Source organism: Ustilago hordei (genome assembly GCF_900519145.1).
Source record: "Ustilago hordei strain Uho2 genome assembly, contig: UHO2_contig_03, whole genome shotgun sequence".
NCBI lineage: Eukaryota > Fungi > Basidiomycota > Ustilaginomycetes > Ustilaginales > Ustilaginaceae > Ustilago > Ustilago hordei.
The window spans coordinates 1,712,935-1,732,117 of NW_024545288.1; the positions used below are offsets into that span (position 1 = coordinate 1,712,935).

At 52.3% G+C, this 19,183-nt stretch overlaps 5 protein-coding genes across 5 annotated transcripts; 2 read left to right on the forward strand and 3 right to left on the reverse strand.

Moving 5' to 3' along the window:
* Positions 1-1,312: 1,312 nt before the first annotated feature.
* UHO2_02107 (putative POL2 - DNA polymerase epsilon, calytic subunit A) lies at positions 1,313-8,206 on the reverse strand (the record flags this gene model as incomplete). The annotated part of the gene is made up of 1 exon (XM_041559544.1): positions 1,313-8,206. One exon carries the CDS (start codon positions 8,204-8,206, stop codon positions 1,313-1,315), a length of 6,894 nt encoding a protein of 2,297 aa, XP_041415478.1.
* A 1,084-nt stretch (positions 8,207-9,290) lies between these two features.
* UHO2_02108 (uncharacterized protein) lies at positions 9,291-11,627 on the forward strand (the record flags this gene model as incomplete). Its single annotated transcript, XM_041559545.1, has 1 exon — positions 9,291-11,627. One exon carries the CDS (start codon positions 9,291-9,293, stop codon positions 11,625-11,627), a length of 2,337 nt encoding a protein of 778 aa, XP_041415479.1.
* A 91-nt stretch (positions 11,628-11,718) lies between these two features.
* Positions 11,719-12,632, reverse strand: UHO2_02109 (uncharacterized protein; the record flags this gene model as incomplete). Its single annotated transcript, XM_041559546.1, has 2 exons — positions 11,719-12,469; positions 12,583-12,632. The coding sequence occupies 2 exons, from the start codon at positions 12,630-12,632 to the stop codon at positions 11,719-11,721; spliced, it is 801 nt and encodes a 266-aa protein (XP_041415480.1).
* Positions 12,633-13,309: 677 nt separating this feature from the next.
* UHO2_02110 (putative ATP citrate lyase subunit 1) lies at positions 13,310-16,881 on the reverse strand (the record flags this gene model as incomplete). Its single annotated transcript, XM_041559547.1, has 2 exons — positions 13,310-16,755; positions 16,869-16,881. 2 exons carry the CDS (start codon positions 16,879-16,881, stop codon positions 13,310-13,312), a joined length of 3,459 nt encoding a protein of 1,152 aa, XP_041415481.1.
* A 1,650-nt stretch (positions 16,882-18,531) lies between these two features.
* On the forward strand, positions 18,532-19,137 carry UHO2_02111 (uncharacterized protein; the record flags this gene model as incomplete). Its single annotated transcript, XM_041559548.1, has 1 exon — positions 18,532-19,137. One exon carries the CDS (start codon positions 18,532-18,534, stop codon positions 19,135-19,137), a length of 606 nt encoding a protein of 201 aa, XP_041415482.1.
* Positions 19,138-19,183: the final 46 nt, after the last annotated feature.

A 19,183-nucleotide genomic window follows, 5' to 3' on the forward strand; every position in this document is an offset into this window, starting at 1 on the left:
GAGACACACACCGAAACTTCATAATCCATCTTCCATACTGAAGCATCCATTTCGAACCAAATCTTGCCCCGATTCATTCATGGTTCGATTGCAAACTGCTGATGAGGGTCTGCTCGCTCCATCCAATCTATCAGATGGATGCAAGTAGAGATGAAACGGTGGCTTTCGCTTGGACTTCACAACGGCGAACAAGCATACATGTCGGATCGACCGTTCCCATCGGGTCTTGCTCCGACTCCTTCTACCCCCGATCGGCTCATCCTCCCCGATCCTCCATCATCCGACCTCGCTTTGCCATCCTTGCCACATGATCAACCAACCAATCACATACCATGCTATTCGAGAACGCATAAGCACAGCCATCTATCAGCAGCGCCAAATGTCTCTCACAACCGTCACCTGACCCTTGCAACCAAAAGCAACAACAGCAACAGCAGCTATTGTTAGCAGTTCTCGTACGAAAGTCTAGGCGCACTCAAACACAACACACAGAATTCTAAGCCCCGCTCCGCTTTTCTTTGCACACTTAGCCTCCACACCAGCCGGCATCCGGCTACGATAGTCTAGCGCCTTGCTCACACGAGCTTCTCTCGCTGCGCTGCCTCTTACCCCACATTTTTTTCTGTTGGGTTCTGCACTTGGCCCATGTTTCCCTACTGACTCGCCACCTCCCAGTTGAGTCTGTCTCCCAAACACCATCATCGTTGCCGCTAAACACCAACGTGCGCCTCCATCAACTTGATCCACTCGATCTCGAAACAAAACAAAATTCAACGCGACAGCAAGCACAAAGCAAAGCAAAGCAATCTCGACCGCCACCGCAATGCAGCCATTCCTCACACGTCAACGAACCATGTTTGCAGCATCAGCCGCCGTTGTAGTGGCTTCCATCTCGGTGCTTTCTGCAAGAAGAAGTGCTCAGTTTGCAAGTAGAACTGCTGGAGGTCGTATTGTTTGTCCTGAGCGTAGCGGAGGAGGGATCTGAGCGGTAGCCAACAGCCACAATGACGAGCCCAACTCGCTGAGGCTCGTTCCACGGCACTGTGCTTAAAGATCATCAAGCAGCTCCCTCCCATGATACGATCCCCTCGAGGCTGTTCAATCCGCGATCATCCCTCGGCCTGGCATTCGCTTTTCAAGCACAGCAAACTACGATTGCTCCCTTCACCCCCACATCAGCAGGTTTATCCCGCTCAATCTGGCCAATTTTCCCTCTCCCGTAGTCTCTCTGATTCATCACATACTTTTGTCCAATGCAATTTCAAACTTGAAACAACAAAAATACAAATCCCCGCTGTCCACCTCAGCTCAGCTATATCATCGCCAAAATCCCCTCCACAGCCACCCGTACGGACCCCAATCCATGAAATTGCGCTATCGTCAACAAACTCCTCAGCCTCCTCAACGTTTCCTTCCTCGTAACCATCAGACCGTATGCACCTGAACAATCGCAATGTTGTTGCAGATTGGTGTGTTTCAATGCACCGCATTTGTTGCATCTTAGGTCCTGCAGATGGAAAGATTCGAGATAGCCGAGGGCGATGTTGACTAGACGAGATTCGAGTTGGGCGATGTTGTAGGGGAATGCGCATTTGCTGCATTTCCATTTTGCCACCGCTCCCCCTGCTTCGGCTCCGGCTGGCATGAGGTCTGGATCTCTGCAAAGATCCAAAGTGCGATCGTCGTTACAGAAGGTGCAGATGACGAGAGCAAGTTTAAACGATTCGCACGGGTTTCTGAATTCCGCCTCGGCGGAAAACTCTCGAACGTTGATCATGTCCAACAAGTTCCTCTTCAGGATTTGCACCTCGATCGAGTTCTCCTTTGCCAAACCCAACACCGCTGTCGTAGTCTTGATGAACTCCAACAACGGATTCGATAGCGTCAGATAGGATCCAGGGAGGACGGGAAAAGACCAAATCCTTTTGTGTTCCGTAGTGAGCATATCGATATATTCTTCATCTTCGTCTCGAACTATGGCTGCGTTGATTTCGTCCGAACTCGCTTGCATCGCGCTTTTGAGTTCTGAGAGTTGCTTGAGAAGTTTTCGTGTCATTGTGTGGTTGATGAGATCGGCGCTGAACTTGGTTGAAGCTGCGATGCCGGTTAGGCATCCTTCGTCCTTGTCGCCGTGTGAAGGAGTACTTTGAGCAGGAGTGTTCGGTTCGACAGCCCGAACAGGTGTTCTTTCCAGATCACCAGCAAGAGCAGCTCGACGTTTAAACTCGTATAGACTGTAGATAAATGATCCTACCGCCACCGAAAATTTTTCTTGGACTGCAAGAGGTAGGAATGTTTGGATATTCCAATTCATCTCTACGTTGAACGCCACTCCCTCCTTTCCCCTTCCACCAGCCTCTTCTCCAGCCTCTTCCAAGTTTGCAGGAGTAGCAAGGTCGGTTGTGTCGGCAATAACCCCACCAAAATTTGCACTATCCATCCACAACAAATACTCCCAATAATGAATGATTTCCAACTGAACATGCTTGAACAACTCCCTACTCGTCACCGCTGTCATCAAATACCTCGAATACGCCATTGCATTCGCTGCACCTGGCTTACTTGTTAACAAGAACAACCTACTAAACGAAGCGTAAACGATACTCGCTCCTAGCCTCTTGAACTCGGCCAACAGCTGGAGGAGGGTTTTCTTCATCAATCCGAACAAAAACCTCTGCAGTGCTGGTTCGAACAGTGCCGATGAATCGCTTGATGCCCAACGCCAAAAGTTATCCGAAAGCAAAGAGGAGTAAGGAGAGCGAGATCGTCGTTTTGTAGTGTACCAAGTTCTCACCATGCTCTTGACGGCGGCCAAGACAGCTGAGGTTAGAACGGAGTCGCCGAGGATGGTGGAAGATTCGACTGTGCCACGGGAATATTCGTCGAGAGAGTGAGAGGTTCCTTCGAAGGCAAGGCTGGATGTGCTACCTTCCATCTCGTTCACCGTGCTTGACTGCAACACCGAATCTACAGCCAAATCGACGAGTCCAACTTCAAGACAAACGGTCGAGTAGGCACCAGCATGCGAGATTTCAAGCGATTCTTGTTCGTCCCATCTTGATTGCGCGTGGATATCCTCTTCTCGCCCACCCAAGTCGGGTTGCGGGTGAGGAGACCACCATAACACCATATCCTGTTTGACCAGCCTTCTGGCAAAGTCGATATCTGCACCAAAGATCGTAAAGTCCTTCTCCATGTTACATAGCGGCAAGTCGAAGTGGCTGGCCAAATCGATCCAGCCTTTGATCCAGCTCGACGCACGCAAGTAGCACTGAAACATCCTTCTCGCTGAATACAACTGCCATCCTAACGCTGGAAGTTCATCTTCCAGTGCTGCTGCGGCGATCTTTACCACTGGGAACTCGGCGACACTTGGGATGTGCGATTCGTAGTAGGACTGATTTTTGGACGTGCAGAGTGCTAGCATCGCCGATCCTTGCTTGGCCGCTTTCAAGGTGGAGAGGTCTTTCGTGAGAGCTTTCAAAGCGCGAGACGCGGAGGTGTGAACTCGAACATCCACCCGCATACTATCGTTGTATTCGAACACTCCACTTCCGGGTTCGAGCTTCCCGCGCTTCCGCATATGGGCTACACGATCAGCATACATCGTTTCCAAGTTCGGCACTTGTCTCAACCCGGCACTATCCACGATGTGCACCTTTATCTCTCCCTCTGGACTGAAAAGACTCATCACATGCCTTCCGTCCCTGTTCGCATGGTACAGATAAAAGTACCTCACCCCTGCACCACCCGACAGATACTTATGACTGGGCGAAATATCCATCGACGTCGGCATCGCCAAATCCTCCAACCTGAACCCTGCATCCAACGCTTTACTCAACTTCTGCGCACCGGCGTTCCGACCGTAAACACAAGTCGAACCCAACTGAATCAGTGCCCTTACATCCAACGGAACTTGTTTCTCGTATACACCTTCGACGTTGGGGTGGTGGATGAGTTGGCTAAAATGTGCTTCTTGGTCCTGATACACATCTTCATCCACCGTAATCCGGTAGAGGTGTCGACAGGGGGTATTGCGAGGAAGCGTTTTGACGAGACGTTCGGCGGTGTAGAGGTTGCAAAGGAAGACCAAGTCGGAAGGGTGGGATTTGAAGTTGACATAGAACTGACGAGGGACTTTGAGTTTGAGCTGTTGCAGATGTTGGTCTATCGAAATCCACAATCGGTATTCTCCAGGTCGAGAGGTGGGGCATATTTGAACAATGTCCCACACTGCAGTGGCCATATTGGCGGATCGTTTGGAGAAGAGGGATCCCACTGTACCGCGACCGAGAGTGCTGGTGGAGGAACCGTTGGCACGGGCTTTGCGATCTTTAGCTCGCTGCAATCGCTGTTTGCGCCATTTCTTCTTCATTACTGCGATCCAACCGGGGTAATCGACGGTCATGTCTGGTGCCGCTTCTTCCACCTCGGGTTCGATCTCCACTATGCTAGTCGCCACCGCTGGCTTCGAGCTGGTCTCTGGGGTGGTGGAGGTAGGTTTAGCAGCCGACCTAAAAACATCGGTAAGTTTCCTCTGTTTAAACTTATCCTCCCTCGCCGCAACCCTTTTATGCAACCAATCTGGATGTCTAACTCTCGGAACAGGATTCGAAACCTTCTGCATTGCTGCCGGAATCGTAATCAGTTTCTGAATCACCCCTCCGAATCGTTCGATGTAGTAGTTCCAATCCAAAATATTCCTGATATCGAAATCCATAATCGAGTTGTCTCTCAAAAACTTCTTCAGGTAATGCTGCTTCACCGATGGCTCCGCATTGAACAACGCCACGGGAACCGCCCTCTCCGTCACAGGAGCACCAAACGGTTTGGCACTGATAATAAACTTACAAGCCAATCCCTTATCTTTCACCATCTGGGCACCCAAAAACTCCGCCAACCGTTTTGCAGTCGTAATCGCAGTCGACTTCTGACTTCCATACTCCTGTAAGGTTTTCGACATCGACTTATTCTCCGCGATCAAGTCGATCAGTTCTTCATCGTGCAACGTAGCGCCTTTGCTGAACAACACATCTAACCACTGGTTGGCTACTTTGGCTACAGCAGCATAGCACTCTTCTAATGTGGTTCCGAGAAGGAACTTTTCGAAGATCTGTTTCTGGAAATCTTTGATCAGTTGTAACTCTCCCCGTCTTTTCACCTCGAAGCCTTTCAATTCGGCCAAAGAACCATCCGGGTTGAAGACTGCATAGCGTTTCTTGAGCAGCTTATCCTCTTCCTTTGAGGAGGGGAGGATCATCGCTTTATACGGACCGTCGAGTTCGAAAAAGATGGAGTTTTCGCTACGAATTTCGTATCGACCGGTGGATTTGTCGACGAGCTCGTGGTACTGGTGGTTGGTGAACTTCTCATGGACGAGGTGGTTGAGCATGGTGCAAGGGTAGGAGATGCCGAACTTCTTGCCTCCTTTAACTTTGAACTTGAAATCTTCAGGAAACACACCGGGGAGCATACACCAAATACCATCCGTGTCCAACTCCAATGGTCTTCCAATCCGTTCAACCAGCTCTTTGGCCATCTGAATAATTGATGCACCCGTCAAACAAGTTATACCCGCCATCTCCATCGAATACCACCTCGCACCTTTTCTCATCACGTAACCGTAGAACGAGTTCAAGATACACTTGTGCGCCAACTGCAGCGAGTCGTATAATACGATCATTTTCTTGGCTTCGATGGTGTCGTTGAGCGATTCGGCCGAGTCGAGGTTCTTCTTCCATGTTTTATGAAGTCCCTTGTATTCGTATCGACGATCACGGAAATCACGAACGGTGTTGATGTAGAACGGGTTCTCGCGTTGACAGATGACGGCTTCTCGAATCACCGTTTTAGACTCGTGAGTCTTGCGGTAGACTTTGCGCGAGTAGTCGCCGAGACGTTTGTGGAGGAGAGCGGTGCGTTCGTTCTGTTCGAGATCGTCGAACGTTCGGCGTGCAAGATGGGCTGCTTTGGGCGGGAAAGTTTCGTTGGCGAGAGCGTTGCGGATCATATTGACTTCGTCTCGTTTGGCTGGGAAGTATTCGCCACGCCATGCCCAATCCATGCGTTTATCGCACTTCATGCCAGGTCGATTGTAGTCGCAGGTGGCACACATGGCTTCACTCACCATCGAGTCCGGTTGGAGACGGTAGCTTAACATGATGTTGGGATACATGGCGGCTACGTCGAGATGGTAGATCAAAGGAGGGTCTTTGCGGATTGGGTTGTCCCGCATCACTTCGAGCATAGTGCGGACTTCTGCTTTGACCTCGTCATAGTTTTCGATATCTTCAAGGGCTAGCTTTCCTTCTTCTCGGATGCTAAACTGGAGAGCCGCATCGAGGTCGTCGATGAGTTGCTGGATGGCTGCTGGATCGACGCGGAAATCGGTCTTGATATCGGATCGGAAAACACCAGCTTCGAGGGCTTCGACATGTCCACCGACATAGGTCTCGGATTCGAGAAGGTGACCCTTGTACGTGTTGCCAACAGGATCCTCGTGACGGTTAGGCATGATGATGTTACCCTTGAAAGCTTGAACCATGAGAAGCGTCTCACATAGCGTACCTGAGCCTTTTCGCAACACCTCGTCTGGATTGAGCGGGATGATGTTGCAGAGCGAAAAGATGAAAGGGTGCACATACTTCATGTAGAGGTAGTAAGTTGCAACGGCATCGGAAACTGAGTACTGAGCCAGCGTCTGAGGCTGTTCGATCGCGTAAGGTGTCATGAGTTCCGGGTCGAGTTCCATCGGGTCATATCCCAGCTTGGCGACAGTGACAGCCTTGAGACCTTGCGAACCTTGTGGCAAGTACGAATCACGCTGCACCCATCTGAAGCAATCCAAATGCGCCGTCGCACGCGACTTGTACTCGTTGTCTGAGTCTTTCGAGAAACCGATCTCATTCATCATATTGAGACCATGTGCTCTAGCACGTGCATCGATGAAAGGGAAATCGAACGAGTCACCGTTGTACGTCGCAACGACAGTCGGTCTGGCGTCGCGGAAATGCTCAAAGAAGCGCTGCAAGACCCGCAACTCGTTGGGCTCGTTGAAAATGATAAAGGGACCTTCGTACTCGTCTTTTGGGGTATATTCAAAATCTTCAATGTCTTCGGAAACGATCTCGCGGTTGGTGATGAGGTAACCTTGACCATCGATCATGTAGGAGATCATCATGACGGCGTCGGTCTCGGCGTCGGGGAACTTGAGTGGTTGCTTGGTAACCTCGATATCGAAAGCCATGACGACAGGGTCAGCACGCTTGACTCGATCAGTGACCATCTTGAGGCTAACAATACCGTCCTCGAAGCTGACATCGTACCAGAGACCGACTCGGATATCTTGATCGATCGCAACACGGAGGTAGTAAGGAATATCGTATTCACGAATGTCAACGAGACACTCTGCAGGGTCCAATGCGCTTGCAGCAGCACGCTTTCTTTCTCCTGTCCAACCATCTTCACCGACAAGACCGGCAGATTCTCCGTGGGCAGCATCCATTTCGATCTCGATCGACGCGCTGGCCGTTGCTGCCGAAGCGGCACTGAGGACGTCGGCATATGTATCGACAGCAGAGAGCTTCTTCTGTGCTGCTTTTGCAATCGGCAACAGCTCCTTGCGCACTGAGAGAAGGTCTTGAACATTGAGGAAAGTGAGTCGCAGATAGAGTCTCTGATGACCAAGCAAATGGTTAGGAAGCTTGAGATCCTCCTTGCGATCACGCTGTATTGACTGGATAAGACCTTGGAATCTTCGCCTCAACCATTCTTCGACGGAGCTTTCGGAAGCTGGACGACATCCGACGAGAAAATAGGGCTGGTAGAGAACGGTAGCTTTGAACATGCTAGCGTCGTCCTCGATAAAGTAGAAGTCGACACCGCTCTTGCCTGTAGGGTGATCAGGATCGCGAAGGAGTGTAGGATGCATGTTGACGAGCCATGCTTGCCGTGTTTGTCCTTGCTCTAGACGATGGAATCCGAGTTTCTCGTCGATCTCGTCTCGTTCTTTGACTTGTTGGAAACGCTCTTCGACAGCAGAGCCGTCTTCTACTCCTTTGACGAGCTGCGCTGCTGCGTTGGCGATGGCTTTTTCGGTGGCGCTCTTGTAGTTGCCGGACCTTGGGCCTCCGCCGCGTTTACGGTAGGTGCCACGAGAACGGACGTTGTTGCCACCGCGGCTTGTGAGGCCAAATGTGTTTTGCATTGTGGTGAGGTGTAGGAATGACTAGCACTTGGGCTACAACACAATCGTGACTTGTAGGCCGTCTAAACGCTGGATGCAGTGTGTTGTTGATAGCTCTGTAGCTGGGGGTGCGATGCTTGCTCGAAGTGATAAGACTGAGTGCTGATGTATGTCTATGGGTATGGAAGCTGAGAGCGGAGATGCTTGATGCGCCAAGTGGATGCTGAGGAAGTATAATGCTACAAGGGTTCTTGTTGACCGTCCTTAGGAGATGGTGCTATGCCTGATAGAATGCGAAAGTGTAGAGATGTGTTGAAGCAGGAGAGGGGACAAGATGAGTACGATAGAAGCGTAGAAGGTGAAGCAGTAGGACACACAGACACGCAGAGGAATGCAGTTCAGGCTTGGGGTTTTTTGGCCAAACCAACACTTTGGCAGCAGACCACGACGCGTCTGTTCGTGTTGTGCCTTCTCTGTCAGCCGCGAGTGATTTTGGCGTTAAGGAGCGTGAAGCGCGTCTAATTTTCCAGCGCGTCTAATGTTCCAAAGAGGCTCCTGGTGTTAGACCTAGTCTGCTTCCGGCGATAGAAATTGATAAGATTTCTTCTCGAGCCGATGCCGATCATTTCGCCGAGCAAACTCGACTGGATCTTCTTCTTGGAACCCAGACCACTTCTCACAGGCGGCATCTGTCACTATCATCGAGGTGGAATGAAGATCGATCTGCTATTACAGGCATTCGATCGTCATCATAGTTTTCAACAGCAGTGTACTGTGTCGACAAAGGAGGACCAATGACCTCGTGTGGAAACGGAACATTGCCAGCTGTCATCTGACTCCGCTTCTTCGGAATATTTTTCTCAAACACAAAAGAAAAAGGCGAGCCGAGCGTAACACTTGAATCACGTCAAGTAGTTTCTTCTCGAACCCTTCCCCCTCTCTCAGCGTCTCTTTCATTGGTTGTTGTTCTCACCCACCATTCCCCCACCGAGTTGATCAGCTGCTTAGATCGAGTCAGATGACCCCATATATACCCCGACCCTTGTAGCTGCTCGCTCGTACCTCCAGATACGATCGTCTCCCGTAGCGAGCAACAGCAGCAAAGATGTCAACCTCAGACGAAGCCCTAGTCCTCTGCCTCTACGCAGGAGGCACCATCGGTATGGTTCGCAAAGACGCCTCATCCGGTTTCGCCCCTTACCCATCCTTCCTAACCGAAACCCTCCGCAGCCAATCTAGATTCCACGACCCCCATGGAGACTCGATCTTCTCTTGGTCCGATTCTGTAGACCGCTACAAGCAGTGGTCTGAAGCTTTTACTCGTCCTGGTTCCGGTGCTTCCACTCCACTTCACGGTAGCGGTAGTGGTAATGGGAAAGATACACCGCTGCCTTCGGAGAGTAATTTGGCTAAAGCGGTTGCTGACAAGACGTCTTCTTTGCTCGATGCTAGTGGGAGTTCCCATTTGAGTAAGAAGCGCAAGTCGGATCACGAGTCGCAGATGGCGAATACAGCGCCACTAACGCCCTTGACGCAGGCGCATTTGGATCATCTCTATGCGGATACAAACTCACGTTCGCCTTCGGGAGGTGCTCCGCCATTCGGCCATCCTGTGTTGGTGCGAAGTAGTGCGCCGAAGGGGACCTCAACTCACCATGCAATCGCATCGAGTTTATCAGCTGACGGGAAACATTTGCAACTGCAACTTCCCACCTTGATCACACCTCGGGCTGGATCGCAAGGCAAACGAGTTCGATATGCAGTACTGGAATACGACCCTCTCCTCGACTCATCCGAAATGGATATTCCCGACTGGATCCGCTTAGCATCCGACATATCTCTCAACTATCAAGCCTTTGACGCTTTTATTGTCCTACACGGAACCGACACCATGGCTTATACCGCTTCCGCTCTCAGTATGCTTCTCGAAAACCTCGGGAAAAGTGTAATCGTCACTGGCGCACAAGTCCCCCTCTCAGAGCTTAGGAACGACGCGATTGAAAACGTGCTTGGTGCGCTCATGCTTGCTGGTTCCTATATCATCCCCGAAGTAGGACTCTATTTTGCATCGACGTTGTATAGGGGGAACAGGACGAGTAAAGTCAGTAACAACGCCCTCGCTGCGTTCGATTCGCCCAACATGGCACCACTAGCTAGAGTCGGGATCAACATCGAAGTGGCCTGGAACCTTGTCGAGCGCAGCAGAAGTGTTAAAAGCTTTAGGGCGCACGATAGGATGAGTCCTAATGTGGCAGTTTTGCGATTGTTCCCAGGTTTGCCAACGAGTACGGTCAAAAGTTTCCTCTCTCCCCCACTCGAAGGAGTCATCTTGGAATCCTACGGCGCAGGAAATGCTCCTTCGAGAGCAGATCTTTTGGAAGTGTTCAAAGAAGCTTCGGATCGAGGACTGGTCCTTGTCAACATCACACAGTGCGTTCAAGGTGAAGTATCGGCCATCTATGCTGTCGGGAAGAAACTGGAAGCGGTGGGGGTGGTTGCTGGGGGAGACATGACTGCGGAGGGTGCGCTTGCTAAGCTTTCTTACCTGCTAGCAAAGCAGTTGAAGCCTACAGAGATTAGAGAGTTGATGGGTAGACCATTGAGGGGAGAGTTGACGAGTAGTAGAGGGGTGTCAAGTCATCCTACTCTTCCGCAAGAACTCACTCCTGCTGCAGCGGCAAGTGGACCGCATAAGGCGGATTTGAGGACTTTGTTGGCGCATATACTGCAGAATCCCAACAAGGCTCAATCTTCAGCCTCGCCCGAGAAGAGGAAGCATGGTTTGGAAGGGGAGGGGGAAGAACGTGGATCAGCAGCAGCAGCATGGGACTCATCCACACACGAAGTTTCCTCCGCCACTCTAGCCGTTCTTCCTTACCTGATCTACGAAGCAGCGTCGAAAAACGATCCCGAATTGCTCAAATGGCATCTTTACGCTCTGAACCAGCTGGAAACAATTCCAACTATTTCGATCGATCAAGAACATCTCCATCCCTTAACACTCAACCCCCCACCTTCCTCCGGCGCCACGGGAGATTCTCCTGCTACAACTCACGCGGTGGGTGAGACTGTGGCTAAACCTGACTCGACCACTCCCATGGAGAAGCTCCAACCGCTGCACATTGCGAGTAGCAAAGGGTTTACGGGTGTGGTGGAGCTGCTGCTTAAGGCGGGTTGCAGTGTTCATGCGAGGGACTTTAGTTCAGGTCATTCGCCGTTGTTTTTGGCTGGGAAATATGAACATGCTGCAACGGTGAAGATGTTAAGGAACGCAGGAGCTCATTTGAAAGAGGATGAGGTTGGGTTGGCAAAGTTCCTTGTACAGCAGGCCGAGCAGAGGAGCCTGTCGACAAACAAAGCTGCTGCTGCTGCTTCCTCCTCAGCGGTGGTTGGAAGTGGCGATGTAAGGGCGATTTGGGAGTTGGCCGGTGTCACGTTCTAAACCTCCCCCCACACACACATAGATATCCAGAGAGGAGCGAATAGATTTGCAAACCCCTAAACCAGAAAGATCGAGTGACGATGAAGAACAATCAAGCCTGGTCTCTAGCAAGTTTGAGCACAGCAGGATTACCAACCACCACGAAAGCCTCTCTGCTCTTTCCTTCTTCCACTCTGAAACTCTTCCCCGGGTCCTCACCTAATCCCTCCTTCTTCAACTCCGCAGGTCCCTTTTGAGCAGCTCTCAACATTGCTTTCGCTACATCACCCACCGGAGCAGCCAGACTGCCTGAAAACTTACTAGCCAAATTCATCAGCGGTTCAACAGCTTTCTCCATCAACCTCAACTGAGGTCTCTCTGCATTCTGCAAGAACCCTGGGCGCAGAATAATGCATTTTTCGTACAAATTTGCCAATCCTTCCTCTGTCAACCCCTTACTTTTCAGATAGGGGAATAGAGAGGAGCTGGATGAACTTCCACTTGAACAGTACACCAATGTAGCAGGGTTGGATGGTTGGAGAAGAGCCTTGGCGGAGGCGAGGACGTATCCGCGGTCGATCTTTTCGAATGCGGCCATAGATCCCGCGGCAGCACGGGTGGTGCCCATGGTGATGAATACAGCTGAAGCGGCGGGGATGGAGGCGAACTTGGCTTTCTCGGCTTCGTTACCATCGTAGAGAGACTCAAAGTCGACAATGACTTCTTTGAATTCGACTTTAGAGGAGACGGGAGGTGGGGAGGGGTGGTTGCGTCGAGCAAAGGAGTAAACGGAAGTGTAGGGGGAAGTCTCGGAAACCAGTTGGGCGAGGAGAGGTTTGCCGACGGCTCCCGTTGCACCCAGACTGCCAATTAGCATATTTGCAATGGAAAGAAGGTCGACAAAGATGAGCTTCAGAACGTGCTTCCAAAGCTGAATGTATGCCGGGGGGGTGGGGGGGTTAATGTTGTTACTTACATGACGGCAGTGGCTCCAGCGCCGGCGGTAGCAGCAGCGGTCGTCGACATGGTTGGAAGATGAAAGAGACTCGGTCTTTGAAGTGAAGGATGAAGAGTTGAAACAAGGTGATGTCAGGAAGAGAAGAAGGTTGCTGGTCGGAAAGACTGATGAATTGGAGCCTTACAGCATGAGCTTCTTGTATGCGCATCCAGGGTCGCTGATCCGCAATTTCGGACTTCTTGACAGCGGACCAAAACCTGCGTGTTGATCCACCACCTCTTCGCAAGCCACGCGTGTGAAACAGACTGCTTCCCTGGCCCGTTTGAAGTCGCAGCATACAAGTGTGATCATTCTGACCACCTTACTTCTATTCTTAAGCCTCTAGCACTCACTAGGGTCAACGCAACAAATACACTCACACACCAAGATGAAAGGCAATGCGCAAACGACTTGGTGTTGCAATTGTATCGAATCAAGCCACCCAAAGAAACGCAAAGGATGACTAGCCTTACCACCCAAAGCACCTTGAGAGACTGGACCGAAAGCAGCAGATGCGCAAAAACAAAGCACAGAAGAAAAAGGAAACGAGTTGTACACTATAAAGACGGACGAGAAAGGTCGGAAAAACTATGAACCCATGGGAACTATATGATGCTGCTGATGATAATGGTGAGATGATGGAACTGTGCGTGGCCTAGACCACATTCTCTGCCGAATGGAACCGTAACGACGCGCCAACCCCTTTTTACTTCTTGAGGGTACCCATGACACGAGCAGGGGTGGCCATCTCAATGTGGAAGTCGTCGGCAGGGTGACGGTAGAGACCGGCCTTGAGACGCTTCTGGTCGATGTGGTGACCAATGAAACCGATCGATCGACCAAGGGTGAAGATACCGTTGAGGAAACCGTAGCTGAGGTAGTCGCGAGCCTCTTCGCTGGTGAAAGCACCCGAGTCACGCAGCAAGTCGACGAAGCAAACAGCCAAGCATCCATCGACGTTGAGAATGAGGGTGTCCTTCTTGGCAGTGGTGACCTTCTCGACGGCGAGAGCATAGTCGAGCATCTTGTGCGAAGGGAAGTTGTTAAGGATGAACTCCTTGACGACCTGGACACGGTAGTCGGGGTTGGAAACCGACTTGATCTTGTGGCCGATACCGGGGATGAGCTTGTTAGCCTTGCGCATGCTGTCGACAAACTCACGAGCGGTCAAACCACGGTCGTAGGCGTTCGAGAACTCGGTAGCAGCGTCGTCAAGAGCACCACCAAATCGGTCACCGATGGTCAAGAGACCCGAGACCAGCGACGAGATCAAGTCCTTACCGGCACGCGAGGTGATAATGGTGTTCATAGCACCGGAGACGGCGGGTCCGTGATCGGCAGTAAGCATGAGAGCCATCTCGATGAACTTGGTGCAGTAGTCGGGGAGACGACGCTTGAACCACAAGAGCGAGATGACACCACCGATGCCCATACCAGACTCGAACACTTCCGAGATCTTGACGCCAGAGTACATGAGCTCCGATCCACGCTCGTCCGAGATGGTCGAGATAAAGGCAGCGGGCTTTCGGACCATGCCGAGCTCCTGGGCCCACTTGTAGTCGACGGGAATGGCAGGAGCAGGGCGTTCGGGCTTGGGCTGGACGGTGCCGTTGGCAACGAGCTTGTTGTAGACCTCACGGATAACCGCAGGCAAGTCCTCGAAGGTGTCGGGGACAATGAAGCCAGCCGCCTTCATGGCGGCGTTCTTAGCCGAGGCAGTCTCCATGTCGCTGTTGGCCATCGAACCGGCATGACCGAATTGAACCTCGGTGGTGAACATCTTGGCGCAGGTACCGATAGCCCAAGCGACAATGGGCTTCTTGATGGTGCCCTTCTTGACAGCCTCGATGACACGGTACTCCTCAACACCACCGACCTCACCGAGCAAGACAAGCATCTTGCACTCGGGGTCCTGCTCGTATCGGAGAAGGTGGTCGATGAAGGTGGTACCGGGATATCGGTCACCACCGATGGCTATACCTTCGTAGGTACCGTTGGTGGTGATCGAAAGAATGTTGTTGAGCTCGTTCGACATACCACCTGACTTGGAGACGTAACCGACGGAACCGGGGCGGTAGAGCTTGGAGGCAAGGATGTTGTCCATCATACCACCGGAGTTACCGATACGGAAGCAACCGGGCTTGATACCACCGACAGTGGCGGGACCAATGATGAGGACACCGGCCTTCTCGGCACGGTGGAGGATCTCACGGGCGTGACGCTCGGGGACACCCTCAGCAATAAGTGCGAGAGCGCGGATCTGAGGGCAGTCGAGAACCTCGAGGGTCGACGAGTAGACGGATCGGCTCGAAGCGAAGTTGACAACAACGTCGGCATCAGGGTGCTTGGCAACAGCCTCCTTGATGCTGGTGTAGACCGGGAGGAGGGTCTCCTTGGTACCCCAGTAGAACTTCTGGATGTGGTGACCACCGAAGGGGTAGATCATAGCAGCAACCGAGGGGGTCTTGCGGCCGCACGAGAAGTCGAAGTCAAGCATACCCTGGATGGCACGGGGCTGGAGACCAAAGACGAGCGAACGGGTGTTGGCATCGAAGGGGCGGTAAGCGGGGCGCTCACCAGTAGCAGAGCCGGCACCGAAGTGGACGATCTGATCCTGGGGCTGGACACGCTCACCAGTGGCGTGGTCGACAGTGCCGATGGCCTTGTCCTCGGCCTTGTTGCCGTTGGCAGCACCCTGGCTGGGAGTCAGAGCACCCGAGGGGAGGATGTTTTGCTGCTGCGAGGCAAGGGTGACCTCCTCGAAGGTCTTTTTGCCAAGGGCAAGAGGGACAATGTCGGTGATGTGGGTCTCGGGACCGAAGACCTGGATCTCGACACCAAGGTCCTCACCAAGGAGACGCATAGCCTTAAGACCCTCCTGATAGTTGGGACCACCACGACGAACAAAGATGCGGACACCGTGCTTGGCGAGCGAGACCTTGTACTCCTTAAGGGCACGGATGATACCCTTGAAGGTGGAGGCGACGTTGGTGAAGTTGGCAATACCACCACCGATGATGAGGAGCTTGCCCTGAGGGTTGACCTCACCGCGGGTCATAAGGTCGAGGAGAGTCTTGGCGTACTCGAAGGTCTGACCCTCGGAGGGAGCACCCGAGTACTCACCGTAGTTGGCGAGCTCGTGAGCGAAACCGTGAGCAGCAATGGCATCAGAGTAGACGACGGAAGCACCACCACCGGCAACCATGGTCCAGATGCGACCAGTGGGGTTGAGAACGGTAAGCTTGAGTGAAGCACCGGTACCGGCGTCGAGCTTGGCAATGTAGGCCTCCTCCTTGGTCAGGTCACGACCGAAGGGAGCGGGCCAGTACATGGGCGGACCACGGTCCTCACCCTTGTTGCCGGAAGCACCGGCGGAGGTGCCCATGTAGATGGAGGGGTCACGGGCGATGGCCCACTTGGGACCGCAGATGAAGTCGGCAGTCTGATCGAGCTTGGCAGCCATGTCGAGGTAGGCGATCTGGCCATCGTCGGTAGCAACGAGAGGATTGATCTCGAGGTAGGCAAAGTGGAGGTCGACGTAGACCGAGTAGAGGCGGATCAAAAAGTCGGTGAGGACCTCACGCTTGGCAGCGGGGACGCCCTGGAGCAAAGTGCTGGACCACTGCTCGCGCTTGGGGAAGGGAGCGGCGGGGTCGGCGGGGATGAGAAGCTTGAGAGCCTTGGCATCGACATCGCCGACGTCAACACCACCTTCGTGGGTGAAGAGGATCCAGTCACCTTCACGTGCAGAGTTGATGCAGACATAAAACTCGGTGTCGGCAGGGTGAGGGCAGAAGGGCTCAACGATGAAGTTGTTGAGGGTACCGGTGACGGACTCAACCTTCTGAGCCTTGCCAGCACGCTCCTTGATCCAGGCCTCGGCGTCAGCCCAGTTGCAATTGAGCTTGAGGAGACCGGCCTTTCCACGACGCTTGATGAGCTGGTCTGGTTTGGCAACGAGCTTGGAAGTCTGAACCCAAGATGGGAGCTGCGAAGCGTCTGTGATGGTGTTGGAGGTAGGGTCCCAAGCGATCTGGGCGACCTTGGGAGCGGGAGCGACAAAGTCGGCGTTGACCTTGAGGTCAGCGTGGGCCAGAGGCGAGCGAGGCAACCAGTAGTTGACCAGGAGCTTAGCATCGAACTCTCGGATGGCTGCCGATTTGAAACGAGGGATTGGAGAAATGCGAAAAGCGCAAGGTCATCAGAAGTGTCAGTCTGGAGCTTCACAACATCAGAAAGCGGCAATTGGGACCAAAAGAACGTACCTTTAGAAGACATTTTTGGCGATCAAAATCAGAGGTATACGGAGAAAGGACGAAGTGTTGTTTGAAGAGCTCTTGTGGGAAAGAGTCAAAGGAGGCGATGTGCGGCGACAGTGAGTAAAGGCTAGATACTCAAGGCGACGTTGTTTCGCGAAAGACTGATCGACGAGGCAATCAGGTGGAAGGTAGATGCAGCGAAGGGTAGGGAGCGAGAAGGAGAAAACGGAGTCAATGACAGCGAGGAGGAAGGGATGAATGGATGGTGATGGTGAGGAAGAGAAGATGGAAAGTTTGGGATATACTCTCTCGCGCTCAGAGATGGCTCAGCTGGAAGATGTGCTACTGCGCGCGCTCTCTCTTCCAGGTTTCGGAGCAGCGTGGCTACAGTTGTGAGTTCAAAGGGTTGCCTTGGCCTCTCTGTCTGACGTTTCTCAAAAAAGAAAAAGAAAAAGAAAAAAAAAGACGTGACCCAACAACAGAAATCACAAAAAGAATAAAAGAAATAAAAGAAAAAGAAAAGGTGTATTTCTGCAGGCGGGAGAGCTCTAAGCGATTTCCTTCCCTGCAGTAGGGAAATCCAAAACGCAAAGACCAACACTCCGCTCGTTTGAGTATTTGCGGCGTATCGACGGTCGAGATGATACAGGCACATCTGGTGTCAGTCTCCCTCTCACTTGGGCAGACAGACAATCGACTGAGCTGTGATCAGCAAACCCTCAGTTCGCCTCAATCTATTAGCAGCAGCAGCGTTTTCCTCAGTGTGACTTGCACGTGCTCTGATTTTGATAGCCCCTCCGCCGTATTCACAAGGCAATGCTGTCGAAAGCGGAATACCATCCGAAACTATCCGGCTCTCTCAAAATAAAGCCAAGGCCATGCGTGAAAATCCTCAAGCGAGAAGAGAAGGTCACGAGAAGAGAAGGTGCTACGCTCGTCGCAGGAAGGCATCCAGATTAGATTAAACGCTGTGATCATCTCATGTGGATTTTTGGGACAGGAAATTTTGGGAGCCAACCGAGAGAAAGGAAAATCAGGTCACCACCGCCAGAAAAATGAACCCCGATGTCGATCCGATCGCAATAGACACAGCCATGTTTGTGCCATCCTTCCCGATCGAACCGGTTCGCGAAACTTGTCATGACTTGGTACGCCCTAAGCTGCTGTGGTCCTACTTGACCGAACCGCTGATCTTGGCAGAGATACAAAGCATTGCTCTTCGTCAAGAGAGAGAGACACAGAGGTTGAAACTCTGGACAACGGCTTCATGCATCTTGTTGGGAGGAAGCGGTGGCATGTTTTCTGAAGCTGCGTTTCGAGGTGCTGTTCCGGCGTCACGCGAACGACCCTGCAGCTGCTGCAGGCTCTCAAATCGATATTGAGCTTCATCGATACAGGCTTGGACGCAGACGACCAGATCAGCTGCTGTTAGACCGGCTCAAACCTTTCAGCGAGTTGGTAAAATTCGAGCATCGTCTTTCGGAACTCGGATGCACAGGCCGCGTGTCAAGCTCTGCAACGACCAACACTACTTTCTTCTCGTTTCCTCCACACAAGCACCTTGAACCTCCTAGCATCGCCCAGCACTTGACCCTCGCCTTCTTCTAAGCTTCACAGACTGGATGAGAACCACCTCCCGACCTACCCAAAGCTTGAGCGACACAGGATCATGTCCAATCGCCAACCACCACCAGCCACCCCCTCAACCTCCCAAATCACAGTCACCCCCCTCCCTCCCACCACCTCACCCATCCTCCCAACCAAAACAATCACAACCACCATCCTTGGCCATGCAACCACCATCATAGCTCAATCATTTACAGATCGAGTCTTCATAACAATAACCCAACTCTCCCGATTCGGAGTTCTCTACCAAGCCTCTACCTCTCCTTCTCCCTCTTCCCACACTGATGGGTCGGCGGCAGCTCCCACCACCACGGCGGCAAATTTGCCGCCGCCATTACCAACAACAATAGTAACAAAATTAGTGGGCACAGAACCTACGCCGGGTCATGTAGCTCTATATCAGCTCTATGTTAGTCAGGTGGCTAGCATTGTCCATCATGCAATGGACGCGAATGCAGGGAGGAGTGTGGTTGTCAGTCTGGCTTTGAAGGCGAGTGCGAGTGCGGATGGTGTAGGGAAGGAGAGGGGGACAGGGGGCGGGCAAGATTGGGACGATGACGAGGCGGGGGAGATGTTGATGTCGAGCGAAGACGAACGGCAACGATTCGTGGCGATAATGGGACTTGTACAGCAGTGTAGGGTTTGGTGATCATTTCAACGCATCGAAATTTATAGCTATCCACTCGTTCGCAAGA